Source organism: Bombina bombina, chromosome 3 (genome assembly GCF_027579735.1).
Source record: "Bombina bombina isolate aBomBom1 chromosome 3, aBomBom1.pri, whole genome shotgun sequence".
NCBI classification, from domain to species: Eukaryota; Metazoa; Chordata; class Amphibia; order Anura; family Bombinatoridae; genus Bombina; species Bombina bombina.
The window spans coordinates 631,804,712-631,821,945 of NC_069501.1; the positions used below are offsets into that span (position 1 = coordinate 631,804,712).

Consider the following 17,234-nt stretch of genomic DNA (forward strand, 5'->3'; position numbering starts at 1 on the left):
AAAGGTTCTGGGTAAAAACTCTTAAATGTTTGCCAAAAAATTCATTCATGGCTTGTCAAAACCACTATGGCAGTCGTTCTAAGCAGGGTTACATTTTTACTCTACCTGTTTTAGGCTGAAGCATTCAATACTGCTTTTATTTTTTTCATTTTAAAGCTGACATTTTTGCATAGCTATAAAAAAATCAAAATCAAAACCAATACACAATCAAATAACAGTACACCCTTAAATAGAAGAGATAGTATTTTACCATCTTTAGAACATCGTAACACATCTACTAAGATGAACTACTTTATATTGCATTATAAGGACTTATTTCCTATTGTACATTATACCTTCAAATTACCCATGTTTGTGAGCATTCGTGGCACAGTAAAATTCAGAAGGTCATATTGGGATATTGTCATGAACGTTTACAAGACACCAAACATTCGTCACCTGGTATCGTTTAAGAATTCAAAAAGAAACAGTTTCTGGTTTACATCTGGTTTTGTGAAGCAATACGGATAAACAATGAAGGGTTGGTACATCCAATGTCGTCGCGAGAAACTGACGGATGCGATTATGAGAACGTAAAATGAAGAACGTATTTGAGCTTAGCAATAATATCCCTTTAAAATAAACGAGCTTCAGTAACATGAGCAATACGCGTAAGAAAAAGGTAACCGCCCTATGTAGTAGGTGGTTGGTAGGACGCAACCCATAATTTGACATTCCTACACCACCCACAGTGAACAGTACTAGCTAATAAGACCAGGATCCCTTAATATCACGTGACAAGGAACCCAAGGCCAAGGTAGAGGAGGGATAAAGTTGCCGGAAATGATGTATCGTCACTGAGTCGCATGATGTGGCAGAATTAAAAATGAGAAAAAAAAATAATCCCTGACGTTAAATTTAAATAATTATTCTCCTTCTGTGCCATGAGCCTTAAGTCAACCTTATGTTTGTTGAGTTCATAACCATTTGTCTAACACTGTCTACGTCCTGACAACAAAACAGGTTAAATAAAACAAATATACTCGTATCCTTCCGCCGGGCGTTGGGTAGAGTGCTGAGAGAACTTACTGAGCTGTATTCGTGCGCACGGAGGAGGCGGGGTGGTGGTTGAGGGCGAAGCTGTCGCTCTGAATTGCAGAAGCTGCTGTTGCCGTTTCCGCCATTGCGGCTTCCCTGTCTGTGAAATTCAGAAATACACCGGCAAGTTATTGACAGCGAGTTAAGCAAGAATCAGACAGATCCCTCCCCGTGCGCTCTACAGTTTTATTTCTCATTTAATTCCCACACTGAGTAAAGCAACCGGCGAGGAGAGAGGCAGCAGTGACAGAAACCGCCATGGCACAGATACTACCGATTCGCTTCCAGGAGCACCTGCAGGTATAATACCCGGGGAGGCGGTATACAGTAACTAATTAAAGCTCACCACTCTGTCTGACTAAGGGGGCGCAGCACATTGCCTAGCAGTGCGCGCAAGCCGTATTTGACAGCTCAGGTTTTTTTCATTTAAGTGAAACCGGGCAGATGCATGAATATTTCCGTCTAGTGCTTCCCGTTGAGTCGCACTAGGCCGGGTAGCCAATGAATGTGCTATATCCATCCCTGCCGGCCTCTGTCCTCCTGATCACCTTCATGCTGGTGCCCATCATCATAATCTCATCCACACCTCCTCTTCATTACACACATCCTCACCATTACAATGACCTCGGTGACAGCGCTGCCGTGTCAGTGTGTGCGCCTGACCTTCCCCAGCACTACTTCAGGCATCACTTTGCTCTGATTCCCATACATTCACCTAAGGGGTTTAATGAGCTCTAAGTACTTGTTCTGTATGTGAAATAAATGTGCCTGTAGTGCATAGGCCAATATTTACATGTGGTTTATATGCATGTTTTAATAATTATAAGTTTAACAGTTTAATCACAAAATACAATTGCGTGTACTGACGTCCAGTATAGAAACATCTTGAATGACACACAAGTCTGTGTATAAATGTAAATATATACACACACAATCATTTTGATATTTTGTAATTCTTTTTACAAATGATACTGTTGCTGATAGAACTATATTAGTACATGTTCAGGATTATATATATATATATATATATATATATATATATATATATATATATATATATAGTATATATATTTGTGGCATCTGGCATTTGTTCATGCCAGTGCCTTCTGTTGGGCCCTGCAGTCCAGTGCTTGTTCCACTGTGAAGGCGGAAGAGATACTTTGCTCATTAGTTGTAGGAAGCAGTGGTGATTTGCTTTAGGCAGGTGGATAAGGGAATGAAAGGGAGTGTCAGTGTGTCACGTATTGTGTAATGTAAGGTGCAGTGGAAAATGAATGAATGGACTTGGGCTTTATAGTTGAGGCCACAGGTTTGTTTCCTTGCAGGTATACGTAGGTATTAATTCAAGACATTGACAATGTCAGTACCCTTCCTTTATTTAGCTGGTTCTATAATTTTGGGAGTGAATATGCAATTTTCCACAGGTGTATACACATGCACATTAAATCATTTATAGGTATTGTTGAACTTGGTCTTTCATAGATATATATTGTATGCTTTTATTGTGTCTACAACTATATTTATTGGGTTGTTAAAGCAGCATTAAACACTTTGAGATGTTATAAAATAACTCATGTATATAACAAAAAAACGTCTGCATTGTATCTAAATTATTTATTGTGTCCCCTTTCCTGTAATTCCATTCTGAAATTGAGCTTTTCAGTTTCTGTTAAAAATAGCAGTGCAGAACACTGTTCCACAGCCATTGGCTGCACACTCTAGTGACCTATTTATAACTGTCCCTAATTGGCTTCATCAGAGAAGGTAACATAAGTTACAACATGGCAGCGCCCATTGTTTTATAGACACAAAAACTTTACACTTATAAAATACATCTGCATGTTATCAGACTAATCTTTAAATGCATCATTCTATCTAGCATTTATTTAGTGTTTAATGTTCCTTTTTGTAGGACCATTCAATGTAGTAGAATTGCATAATTAACAAGTGCATAATAAAAAGATAAGGCAATAACACTTACTCTGAATTTTAAAAAAGCAGTAGATTTGTTTCTGATACATTTTTATTTTTTCTCCCATTTCCCAGCCCCCTGTATCATGTGATAGACATCATACAATATATGCTTCTGGGTCTGTGTTTATTTTTGTGTTATAGTTAAAGGGACACTGACCCCAATTTTTTTATTTTGTGATTCAGATAGAGCATGTAATTTTAAGCAACTTTCTAATTTACTCAGATTATCAAATTTTCTTAATTCTCTTGGTATGTTTATTTGAAAAGCAATTATGTAAGTTTAGATGCCGGCCCATTTTTGGTGAACAACCTGGGTTGTCCTTGCTGATTGGACAGCACCAAGAAACAAGTGCTATCCATGGTTCTGAAACAAAAAATTGCTGGCTCCTTAGCTTGGATTCCTTCTTTTTCAAATAAAAGATAGCACGAGAACGAAGAAAAATTGATAATAGAAGTAAATTAGAAAGTTGCTTAAAATTGCATTCTCTATCTGAATCATGAAAGAAAAAAATTTGGGTTCAGTATCCTTTTAAGTGTTCTCCACAGAAAATTTTGCCAGCTGGGTAGCATTATGAAGTAGCTTGGCAGGGCTAATATTTCCTAATATTATATCATTTTCTGCTATCCAAATCACACATTTAAATGCACAATTTTAACATACATGTATTTAATGTTAATTTGTGCAATAAAAAAATGAACATTTTTAATATTAGCTAATTTTAGATATATATTGGTTAACATTTTAGGCGGTTGGTGCAGCCGCTAAATAAGTCCTGGGGAAGAACACTGGTTAATGTTTCTAACATTAATCTTTATTCATTTGTTTTTTAAGTAGTTTTGCATTTATTTTATATTCTGATACACATTTTTTTCCAATTGGCCACACATTCAAGTGTGACAATTGCATGGTTGGCCTTCATTTAAATAGGTTTCCCACCACTGGATTTAATTATGATTTAGGTATATTGTATACAATCTCAATTCCCTTTTTAGAGAAAGTATTAATATAATTGTCTTATTTTTAAAATGTACGGTTATGTAGCTCATGTAATAAAACGAAATGAAAGTTGAGAAACATGAAATTTGGATTTATTTATTCAACAGTGTGCAAACTTATTTTTAGAGGAAAGTAAGAATATAAAATTTTACCGCACTGCATTTCAAAATAACATTCTATAGTTAACAAAGGAGACGAGAAACACAGGTATGTCAGAACTAAATTCACAAACACACCCCTTCCTCCAACAGGGTATATACATACCTGTTCAGTACCTGAATGAGTAAGTCACAGTCAGAGAATATCAACCAATCAGATAGCGAGTAGTCAGAATTTGAAAATTTTAATTAACCAATCAAAAGGTATTTGGGTTTTTAAATGAAAGTTTTGTATTTGTACCTCTCATGCTATGACTACGGCTATCGCCGAAACGCGTAAGCAATAGAGGGTGCTACGCTATCTGTTACAATGTTGTTGATTGTTATATTTTAAGAAAGAGCTAAAAGCCTAATAAAAGCTAAGTTTTATTCAAACTGGAATTTGCCTAGTGCTCCTCTCTTCTTTGATCGCAAGATCGGGATGTGTGAAAAAGTATGCCATTCTAATACCCCTGCTCCAGCCGCCACCATCAGAACTTTCTTTTGTGAGCTAACAGTTTGAATTGTTATCCAATCGGTGCTATTAGCCGTACGGCAATTTTTTTTAATTTTTTTATTTTTTTTTGTAGCTAGAGCGCCGATTAGAGAACAGTTCACACTGTTAGCTCACCAAAAAATTAGTGTTGAAGTGGGCAGCTGTAGCACAGGGTATTAGAATGGCATTGCTAGATCAAAATGTAAGTTATAGTGCATCTTCATTAGGAGTGATCTTGATTTTAAAACATGTCAAGTTTACCATCACTTTAAGTAGCTTATCCTAAATTGAAACCTTTTTATATAGATTTTTCTATTAGTAATTGTTTGTTTGGATTCTAACTGAGATCTAAGTAATGTTGTCAATTCCTTACAAATACCATTACACTTGTAAGCTTTATTTTGTTTTTGTGATTATAATAAATATAGTTGTTGGTTTCTCTTTCTATTGATCTGCCTTTTATCCTTGTGTATTTTTACAGCTTATACTGTGTTTAAACCCTGCAAAGGGGTAAAATGTGTAGGTACAGAGCCACAGAGAACTGCTTGTCCTTATCAGAAAACTTCCACTGAGGCAATACGTAGTGCTAGGTGCAAAGCTGGGTTGTGCGACTAGTGTTGTTGTTTGGGTCAGCGACAGTGTCCGCTGATAACCCACGTTTCTCTGCATCTCCCAAGCAGCACTTTCCCTATGTGTTTAACATATTGCAGGGTTAAACACACAGATTTGCATGGCCAATATTGATAAAGTATTACATGCTCTTTTTCATTGCTTAGAGCATGTAACTTTTTCACTATAATGGATTTTACTTTTTATTAGTACAAAGATTCTTGACACATTGTAGTAGGTATAACCCAAAATTAGAGATGAGGGCTTTGAGCATAAACATTTATTATTTCAACTTTGTAAGCTTTTTTTTAGACGCACATTTTTAATATTGTCTGTTAGTACTGTATTTTAATTTATAACTTCGTATTGCCTTAATAGACTACTTGGGTTGACACAGGCATATAAAAACAGGTGTCACATAAAACCAATTATAGTTTTGAGTGTCTTGGTGGGGATAGAGAACCACTGGTTTAGCAACATTGTCTTTAAATCTCCCCCCCCCCCTTAAAAAAAAATATGCAGTTTTCAGGCAGAGTAAACGTTGGATACATTTGCAGCAGATTTTGCTATATTTAGGGCCACAAATATTTTTTTGGTCACTTTGAGCTGTCCATTATAATCTGTTTGGCTTCATACATCTCTAACCATAGTTTTGTTTGCTATGACACTTTCTTCCATTTTGTATAATTGCACATGATATTTATCCCCTTCAGTGTGTAGCCATTTCACACCATTTTCTTAAATTGTTTTTCTACATAACAATTTTGGGACTTTCTGTGAAGTATCTGTAAAAATTAAAAAAAAAAATCAAAAAAAAAATCAGCAGATATGAAGTTTGCAGGAATACCTGAATATGGTGAGAATCTACCATGTGAAAGTTTATTTTATTGTATACCAGTTACACTAAAGAATAACAGCTTGCAATTTATATAAATACATTAGAACTGCATGATACAAGACAAGGCAATAGCATTTAGTCTGAACTTCAAATGAGTAGTAGGTTTTCTTCTAACAAACTTCAGTTATGTCTATTTCCTCCACTCCTGTATCATGTGACAGCCATCAGCCAATTATAAATGCCTAAATGTATATTCTGTGAATTCTTGCACATGCTTAGTAGGAGCTGGTGATTCAAAGTGTAAATATAAAAAAAGACTGGACATTTTGTTAATGGAAGTAAATTGGAAAGTTGCTTAATTGCTTGCTCTATATTAGGGCTGCACGATTAAACGCATATGCAATTTTAAACCGCAATTAACCGATGCGATTTAAAAACCGTGAGGGTATGTGATTTCTAACCACACCCACTATGACATAATTTAGGGATGCGGAATTCCTATGTAGGTAGCGTGAACGAAGTGTGCGAGTGACAATGTAACTGAAAATATTTCTCGCAGACACAACGCAGTGCACGCTATTGCCAGCTCAGTGTAAATAACTCGCTTCCGTGAATCAGCCAGTTCGAAGAGCTGCCCCTAAGAAAGGTGAGATCTAAAAGACTGCAGCTGCTTCACGTCCTATTGTGCCCCCCCAGTTTGTGACCTCTTTCTGCTCCCATAGTTACCCAACAGGCTGTGTCACTGCTGAACAGCACATCTCTCTTAAATACATTTTTTTTTTGCCCGTATGTTAATATGTGAAGTTCAGAAGTGTTTCGATGTCTCCGCTATTTGAGGTCATTTATTGGTTGAATGAGTGAGGATAGAAGTTGTCTAATAAAAGTTGGTTTTCAATTATTTAAACCCAAGTGAGGTATTTAGTGTGAATAAATAATGATTTTAGTTGAGCAGATTGTTTTGGGTAAATGCGCGATAATTATATGGCAGTGAACTTTCTTATTGGTCAAGTTTAAAATAGTTGCTATAGATTCATATGAGCTGAGGCAGAAAGGAGGGAGCAATGTAAAAAGACAGTCATATCTTTGTGGAGATCACAAAATCTGTTTGCACTTTTATATTTTATTTAAACTAGTTTTGTAGTGTGTATTTTAATGCTCTCAGCCTGTATTGTCAATGAGAAACATGTACATTAAAGGGACACTGAACCCAAATTTTTTCTTTTGTGATTCAGATAGTATGAAATTTTAAGCAACTTTCTAACTTACTCCTATTATCAAATTTTCTTTATTCTCTTGGTATCTCTATTTGAAATGCAAGAATGTAAGTTTAGATGCCGGCCCATTATTGGTGAACAACCTAGGTTGTCCTTGCTGATTGGTGGATAAATTCATCCACCAATAAAAAAAAAGGTGCTGTCCCAGGGTCTGAACCAAGAAAAACGCTTAGGTGCCTTTTTCAAATAAAGATACCAAGAGAATGAAGAACAAATGATAATAGGAGTAAACTTGAAAGTTGCTTAAAATTGCATGCTCTATCTGAATCGCGAAAGAAAAAAAATTTGGGTTCAGTGTCCCTTTAAGATTCTGTAGTGTTAAATTAATGTTTTAATGAAAAATTAAGGTGTTATAGTAATTTATAAGAAAATCATGATTAAATCACAATCTATTTCCCCCCCCCCCCCCAATATCGCCCAGTCCTACTCTACAGGGAGTGCAGAATTATTAGGCAAATGAGTATTTTGACCACATCATCCTCTTTATGCATGTTGTCTTACTCCAAGCTGTATAGGCTCGAAAGCCTACTACCAATTAAGCATATTAGGTGATGTGCATCTCTGTAATGAGAAGGGGTGTGGTCTAATGACATCAACACCCTATATCAGGTGTGCATAATTATTAGGCAACTTCCTTTCCTTTGGCAAAATGGGTCAAAAGAAGGACTTGACAGACTCAGAAAAGTCAAAAATAGTGAGATATCTTGCAGAGGGATGCAGCACTCTTAAAATTGCAAAGCTTCTGAAGCGTGATCATCGAACAATCAAGCGTTTCATTCAAAATAGTCAACAGGGTCGCAAGAAGCGTGTGGAAAAACCAAGGCACAAAATAACTGCCCATGAACTGAGAAAAGTCAAGCGTGCAGCTGCCAAGATGCCACTTGCCACCAGTTTGGCCATATTTCAGAGCTGCAACATCACTGGAGTGCCCAAAAGCACAAGGTGTGCAATACTCAGAGACATGGCCAAGGTAAGAGGCTGAAAGACGACCACCACTGAACAAGACACACAAGCTGAAATGTCAAGACTGGGCCAAGAAATATCTCAAGACTGATTTTTCTAAGGTTTTATGGACTGATGAAATGAGAGTGAGTCTTGATGGGCCAGATGGATGGGCCCGTGGCTGGATTGGTAAAGGGCAGAGAGCTCCAGTCCGACTCAGACACCAGCAAGGTGGAGGTGGAGTACTGGTTTGGGCTGGTATCATCAAAGATGAGCTTGTGGGGCCTTTTCGGGTTGAGGATGGAGTCAAGCTCAACTCCCAGTCCTACTGCCAGTTTCTGGAAGACACCTTCTTCAAGCAGTGGTACAGGAAGAAGTCTGCATCCTTCAAGAAAAACATGATTTTCATGCAGGACAATGCTCCATCACACGCGTCCAAGTACTCCACAGCGTGGCTGGCAAGAAAGGGTATAAAAGAAGAAAATCTAATGACATGGCCTCCTTGTTCACCTGATCTGAACCCCATTGAGAACCTGTGGTCCATCATCAAATGTGAGATTTACAAGGAGGGAAAACAGTACACCTCTCTGAACAGTGTCTGGGAGGCTGTGGTTGCTGCTGCACGCAATGTTGATGGTGAACAGATCAAAACACTGACAGAATCCATGGATGGCAGGCTTTTGAGTGTCCTTGCAAAGAAAGGTGGCTATATTGGTCACTGATTTGTTTTTGTTTTGTTTTTGAATGTCAGAAATGTATATTTGAATGTTGAGATGTTATATTGGTTTCACTGGTAAAAATAAATAATTGAAATGGGTATATATTTGTTTTTTGTTAAGTTGCATAATAATTATGCACAGTAATAGTCACCTGCACACACAGATATCCCCCTAAAATAGCTATAACTAAAAACAAACTAAAAACTACTTCCAAAACTATTCAGCTTTGATATTGAGTTTTTTGGGTTCATTGAGAACATGGTTGTTCAATAATAAAATTAATCCTCAAAAATACAACTTGCCTAATAATTCTGCACTCCCTGTATATGAATCGTAGTTTTATTTTGACTTGAGTGTCCCTGCATTCACATCTTTTGTGGCTTTGTGGTGCAGGCTCACATGAGCAAATCTGCAACCACAAATGTTAAGAAGTGCAAACTGCTTTTTTATTCTGTAAGTTGTCACTCTTGTTCGTGTTATTGACGTGTCCTGGTGCAACAGCATGGGGCGGGATTGCATACGAGTGCAAATTTGGCCACAAAATATATTTAATCGCAAGTGGCAATTGCAGGTGGACCGGTTCCCTACTTGAGGACTTGTCTGCCTACAATTTTGCGGTTTTCCTTTTGAGTAGCTATACATTCTTTAACCATAGAATCATTAGATCCATTATAAAAGAACCAAAATTCTGATTTCAGATAGAGAATTTTAGTTTGAATCTAGATTGTTCCTTAGTTACCCGTTTTTTTATTTTCAATAAATTTCCTTTGCTATTTTTGACTCTTTCAAAACGGTTCAGACATAAAGTTGTACTCAGTCCTGACATCATCGGCACAACTAATTGAAGCTAACAGATGCTGCTAGGTGATTATTATGGTCAATCATTTGACATCTATAAAGACACAGGATTTGGTAGGACCAGCCCTTTCAACTGATGGGCCTTATAATATATTTCTAGGCTGAGTCGATTGACATGGGATTCTTTACATTTTTGAGAGACCCCCATAAATAAGATCAATGCTGTGAGATATTTATCATAGTTGGCGTTCCTTGCACCTTGATGGATACAGGACCACTCATTCAAAAGAGGTTTGCTTTTTTCATATAGGATTTCTCATGTCCACTATGTAATGTGTGGGTAAGAAAGGGGATACCTTGCCTCCTGATATTATTTCACAAGTCTATGGCTCTATTAGCTGATCATTGTTGTCATAGTAAGCATCTGACGGCAGAGCATATGACCCTTCCTTTGCAGGGGTTAAACTTAAGGGACACTCTACACCAGAATGTTATTGTTTAAAAAGATTGATAATCCCTTTATTACCTATTCCCCAGTTTTGCATAACCAACACTGTTATATTAATTAACTTTGTATCTCTGTAAGTACCGTGTATCTAAGCCTCTGCAGACTGACCCCTTATTTCAGTTCTTTTCACAGACTTGCATTTTAGCCAACCGCTGCTGACTCCTAGGTAACTCCACGGGCGTGAGCACAATGTTATCAATATGGCACAACACATGAACTAACACCCTCTATTTGTGAAAAACTGTCAAAATGCATTCAGATAAGAGGCAGCCTTCAAGGGCTAAGAAATTAGCATATGAGCCTACCTAGGTTGAGCATTCATCATAGAATACCAAGAAAACAATGCAAAATCGATGATAAAAGTAAATTGGAAAGTTGTTAAAAAATGGTATGCCCTATCTTAATCATGATCTTTTTTTTTTTTTTTTTTTACTAGATTGTCCCTTTATATAGCTGCAACGTCGCAAGTGTTGCAATTTATGCTAGAACGAATTAGAGCATTTACATTTTTTTCATTAGTATTTCCTTTTTTAAAGCCTGGACTTATACAATATATATCATATACTGTACATGTAGGAATTTCTCTTTGTAAACCAATCTGTTAAGTCTTCTAAAAGGCTTGACTCTTGATATATTATATAGTGTCCTAAATCATTACCAGCAGTGTGACACCAGTGACCTTTTTGGTTATTATATAAATATGTTGTAAATCTTTAAACCAACTGTGTTTGACCTTGGTTAAGGGATTCTAAATTATGGTAACTCAGAAATAAAACATTTATCTGTAAGCTCACCAGTGATGGGATAAACAAAATGCTGGTTTCCCTTCCATATGAAGTAATATCCTTTACAATTTCTATACTTTCAGAATGATATAAGGCTACAAGAAAGGTAACATACACACTAAAAATATGAGTGCTATGTAATTCAGTATCTTATTGGGCCTTTGTGAAATATTAGCAGCATTGGTTATTTGAAAAAGGTTGATTCAATTGCTGTAAAATACGGTGCTCTCTTCTAGGTGATTGAAATTGTAGCTTCCCTAATGTAAAAATATTCAGTAAAGACCATCCATGATAATTAAAAAAAAAAAAAAAAAAAAAAAAAATTGCCACTAAGATTTAAATACATTTAAGAAAAAATAAAATTAACCATCTGTATGCCATTTACTGTGTTGTTGGCGTACAAGGGGCAATTAATTTTAGTGTGTGTAAACCAGTTGGATGTCATTTACACCAAAAGTAGAAGTTAACTCCAGACTTGAGAAAGTCCTAAAATTATATATTCTGCCGCCTAGTTATTTAAAGGGAGTATGTAATTTTAAACAACTTTCCCGTTTACTTCCATTAACAAACTGCGCACAGTCTTTTTTTTTTTTTGTAGTTACACTTTGAGTCACCAACTCTTACTGAACATGTGCAAGAATTCACAGAATATGCATTTGATTCGCTGATGACTGTCACATGATGCAGTGGGAGTGGAAATAGACTTAACTTTACAATTTGTCAGAAAAAAAATCTACTAGTCATTTGAAGTTCAGACTAAGTGCTATTTGTTGATTATGCAAATCTACTGTATTTCCTGGTCCTTTAACATTGTATGGCTTCCCAGTATTCTGGAAGTTAGAATACATCAAATTATTTGGATGCTAGTAACAGATCAATATATATTACCCCTGTTGTATGTGTAATTATTTTATGCATGAACGCAGATGCCTTGTCTGTTGAACTGTCTATACAGAATTTGGTTATTTGAGCCTCTTATCTGGCTCCAGGAATGCTGAAGCTATAAGTCACCCCAAGTTGTTGAAGCACCTTAGCTAGGAACCTCCTGCCCCTGTGGTATGTAACTGAAATATCTGACATAGAATCCCCTGGAAACACCATAGGCAGTGCCAAACCCTCACCTGGGTAGTACCACTCCCACAACTAGGCATTGATCTAAATCATCATTCCTTTAAGGGACATAAAACCCACAATTTTTCTTTCAATTTAAAAAAAAGTTCCCAATTGAATTTTGTTATCAAATTTACTTGCTAATTTATAACAATGTTACAAAACTGCTGCAATATAGTGCTGCAGACAAATGCACACTCCTGAGCTTTCATCAGTGCTTCTCAACAAAGGATAACAAGAAAACAAGAACATTTGATAATAGAAGTAAATTAGAAAGTTGTTTAAAATGATATGCTCTATCTGAATCATGAAAGAAAATTTGAGTTTTATGTCTCTTTAAACCAGAACCCGTGTTCTGTAGATTTCTGCTACCCTCTCATTGCCCATGTGCACACATTAGGTTACTGCATTCCACATATGTAAAGCATGTGTGGAATGCGGTGATGTATGCGCACTGAGAGGGTATCAAAATGCGATGGCTAGATAGCAAGTCTCGATACTTTGTCTGCGCATGGGACTCCCCCCCCCCCCCCCCCCAAATGTACAATGTGCACCTGCTTTAACTAAGTCACTTAGAGCAGCGTATTTTGTGCATCACCCATCTCATAGTTATAAACGTTATAGTGTCCAGTGTATGCATAGTGAAGATATATTATAAAACAGCTGTATACAGGGAAATAGCAAACACACACATGATGATTTGTATAATATTCAAACTACCTTTTTGGTATATATTTTTAAAAATGTATCTCATAATTAAATGTGTTTTTATATGGCTTTGATATATCCATAATGATAATATCCGCTCCAGCTTCTGAATAGCTTTTATCAAAACATCAAGATGTTAATTTATTCATTTAGAGATATGCTTTATATGAAGTAGGTTATACATATTTTCATCCTGACATCATTTATATAATTTAATTAAGTCCTTTAGTTAATTATTGTATTTGCTCTATTTGGAATCAAATGCAAAATCCTTTAAATAATTTAATTTGCACAAATAATTTATATACACACACTTTTGACCATCTAATAAAATGCTGAATGACTGAACCTAGGAACTCTCACAGTCTTTGAGTGACTGTGTTGTTGTGCACTGTCTGTCTCACTCACTCTTCACCTCCTAGAGTCTAGACTAGACTTGACCCCTGTGAGCTGCATCGGCAGAACATGGGGGCGGGGATATATGAAGTCACATACGTCATCATATCCTCCAGCTTCCCTGCTCGAGCCTCATAGTATTTACTGAATAACTGAAATTATCTAAGTTGCGCACCGTGGCCTCATCGATTGCGCTTGGGTTGGGATGTCAATCGGACTCATGTCATGCCCTGGAAGGCGGAAGCCCTCAGTCAGCTGCTCTGCTTTGTCCGTTTCCATTCCAGGACACTGCATTGTCCCGGAATAAAGGTACCTGGGACAAACTTGCCAATTGCGGGACTATCCCGGGCAATCCGGGACACGTGGTCACCCTATGTGTGCCGCATTCACCCTCCATATGTAAATAACATTAACTAAACTGTTTTTCCAACAGTAATTTGCGGCTCCATATATCGCAATTAAAAGTTACTCCTAAATTCATTAACTTAAAATTAACTAATGAATTTCTCCAACAGTAATTTACAGCTCTATATATCATCACTATCAAAGGGACACTAAACCCATTTTTTTTTTCTTTCATGATTCAGATAGAGCATGCAATTTTAAGCAACTTTCTAATTTTACTCCTATTAATTTTTTTTAAAAAAAAGGCATCTAAGCTAAGGAGCCAACCAATTTTTGGTTCAGCACTTGTTTATTGGTGCTGTACAATCAGCAGGGACAACTTGGGTTGTGAACCAAAAATGGGCCGGCTTCTAAACTTACATTCTTGCTTTTGAAATAAAGATAGCAAGATAATGAAGAAAAATTGATAATAGGAGTAAATTAGAAAGTTGCTTAAAATTGCATGTTCTATCTGAATCGTGAAAGAAAAAAATTAAGCTCAGTGTCCCTTTAAAGGTTACTCCTAAACTCATTAACACAGTTAATGCATTTAGGAGTAACCTTTAATTGTGATATTTTATGGAGCTGCAAATTACTGTTGGAGAAACTGTTTAGTTAATGTTATTTACATATGGAGGGTGAGAGCGGCACGCATGTGCAAAGTGTCAACATTTTCTATCTAGCTGACAAACTTTGCTTCCCCTCTCAGTGCGCATGAGCGTACACACATCACCGCATTCCACACATGCTTTACAACATATGTGGATAAAAAGAAGAAACAGAGCATCCCACTCTAAGGGTAGTAAGTTTAATAGCACAATTCAACTAGCGCAAGTAAAATAACACAAGATGTAAGAACAAATCAGCCATATAAAAGTGTCCAACGATCCCTTAATCCAATGATGCAACAGGCTAGATGGAAATTGGAAGCAGCAGGATCCGTGGTATGAGCAAAACCAGGTGGCTGTCAAACTTTCCTGCAGCGTCAGTGCACGTCAAGGGTTGGAGCGTAATGACCTCAAAGCGTTTCGTTTGACATTTTTTAAAAAGTCTGAGGGAATCTGATTGGGCTAATCTAAGATGATAAAAAAAATGTTAATAGCAGCAGCCAGCCAATCAATAGTGATACTATTAAAAGTATCAGACTTACTTAAAACGGGTTATATCATAACAAAACCAGATTCCCTCACAAACTTTTTAAAGCCCTTCCACATGAACTAATACTATTCCTCTTGACAAAGTCTGAACATTGTCAGATGAAACGCGATGAGGTCATTACGCTCCAACCCTTAATGTTCACTGACGCTTCAGGAAAGTTTGACGACCACTCATATCACGGATGCTGCCGCTTCCAATTTCCATCTAGCCTCTTGCATCATTGGATTAAGGGATAGTTCAACACTTTTTTTTTTTTTTTTTTTTTTTTTTAATACTGTATGCCTGATTTGTTCTTGCATCTTGTAAGTGTTATTTTACTTGCGCTAGTTGAATTTTGCTATTAAACGTACTACCCTTAGAGTGGGATGCGCTGTTTCTTCTTTTTATCCAGTTCACTGCATTTAAGGATTCGTCAACGGAAGTTTCCTTTACATTCCTGGTTTTGCCATACTATACTCCAGAGACGGGAAAACACCGCTCCTCTGGACAACGCTTTTTTCGGATTTCTGAGTGACTATCTCAATCACCCTGTGATATACTCCCACCTTTTAATGGTAACTGCTCATTGGTTTCATATTTTGTCCATGGACTTATTTTGATTAATTTATTTCCTTTGTGTCTGTGTGTTATGTTTTTTTATAATTATCTATATATACATCAGGAGACGCTATATAGGGAGTGCTTAGTATCCCCTCTTGTTTTCCTTTATAACATATGTGTAATGCAGTGACGTAAGTGCACGCATACGCACTGAGAGTGTTAGCAAAAATCTATAGAACACCGGCCTAGGGTTATTCTGAAGGTGTGAGAAACTGGCTGAGGCATGAAGGTTATGTTGACTGTCCTAGTGGGATGGGAAGAGATTGTTGGGCCACAACAGGGTGAAAGGGGAGTGAGGGAACACAGGAACTTGAACTGTTCTTTCATCTTATAGTTGTCCCTGATGATGGTGGGGCAAATATGAGTAGCAAGAAAAAGACAAGCTGTTGAGACAGTTGTCCAGACAGTGGCTCCCTGGTATTTTGTCACTTTAAAGTGAAGGTAAAGTTTTTTCATTTTGAAGATATCCATGCATTCTTATTTACATAAGCTAATCGCTAACTTTTTTTCACTTTTTCTTTTATATTTTAAATATTATATATATTTATCCATCCCTACCGTTATGATGGTGACTCCGCCCTATCTGTATTTCCTGCTTTTCTGGTAAGTGATGTTTAGAGCGGTCCCACCCGCTCTATACGTCACTCAAAAGCGCGTTCACGATGCTCCTTTGAACTGCGCATGCGCAAATTGCCGATTTCACCCTCCACTCCACATGCGCAACTTGGCGAGTGCTGGAAATTCTAACTGCATACAGTTACGCATGCGGGAAACAGAAGCGCGCGTGTATTCCGATGTAAACAAAAGACAGCGCATGTGCATACCATCAAGGAGGCAAATGACGTGGAGTGACGGCCGCCTAACGGCCAGATTTTCAATTGGACTATGTAAAAACGTGACCTGACCGAGACAAAAAAAAAGGGGGTTGAATTTGTATACCGTTAGAAATGGACTTATAAAGCAGATAACCTTTGTTTACAATAAGATTTATAAATATTGATGAATGAAACTCATACTGATTTGTATCATATAATAAAATACTAGATCAACATGAAGCTACATTTACCTTCACTTTAAAGACTTGGCATAGAGTATATAACTTTGCCTTCTGAAATAACATTAATTTAATAATCATTATGGATTATACGTTGACATATATGTATATGAAACTTAGGAGCCAGCAGTTGTATTTAGAGCAGGGTTTGACAAATCTATTAACAAATTAGTAGCCTGTATATTTAGGATCCAGACAGTGGTATTTCTTTATAGATATATTGATAGTAACCCAAAAAGTTTGGAGCCAGTGGTAAATTTCTATATATGTAAAATGATCATAAACATTTATTAGCAAGGAGTAAAATTTTAGGTTTGTTTGCTGCAATTACTATTTATTTTTTTATCTTTTATTGAGGTTATGTGCAGAGAAAATAAGGAGACACATACAATAAATGTCATAACGTAAGTGACAACATTTTCATGATGCACATTACAATGATATAAGCAAGAGACAAAATGATTGCTAAAATATAAGCATCTGAAACATCTGTTTTTAGTTTTTGATGGCTTTCATGAGAGACTAATGAGCTGGTCACTTATGTACCAATTGATATAGGTAACACTGGTGAAGCCTGTTAGTCTTATATATGACCCTATTGGGTCTAATGACACTTAGTAGGGGACATTTTTCAGCGGGTAAACACTGCTTGAGATATTGTAAAATAAGT

At 36.8% G+C, this 17,234-nt stretch overlaps 1 protein-coding gene across 4 annotated transcripts in view; it reads left to right on the forward strand.

The window, feature by feature from the left end:
• Positions 1 to 1,078: 1,078 nt before the first annotated feature.
• The window catches only part of CLTC (clathrin heavy chain), a 317,188-nt gene continuing 301,032 nt past the window's right edge, over positions 1,079 to 17,234 (forward strand). For 3 of the 4 annotated variants that reach the window (XM_053707324.1, XM_053707322.1, XM_053707325.1), the window contains exon 1: positions 1,079 to 1,377. In XM_053707324.1, the coding sequence (XP_053563299.1) occupies positions 1,336 to 1,377 (42 nt within the window). In that variant the 5' untranslated portion in view covers positions 1,079 to 1,335. The remainder of the gene's footprint in view (positions 1,378 to 17,234) is intronic. The other variant, XM_053707323.1, reaches the window with a different exon arrangement.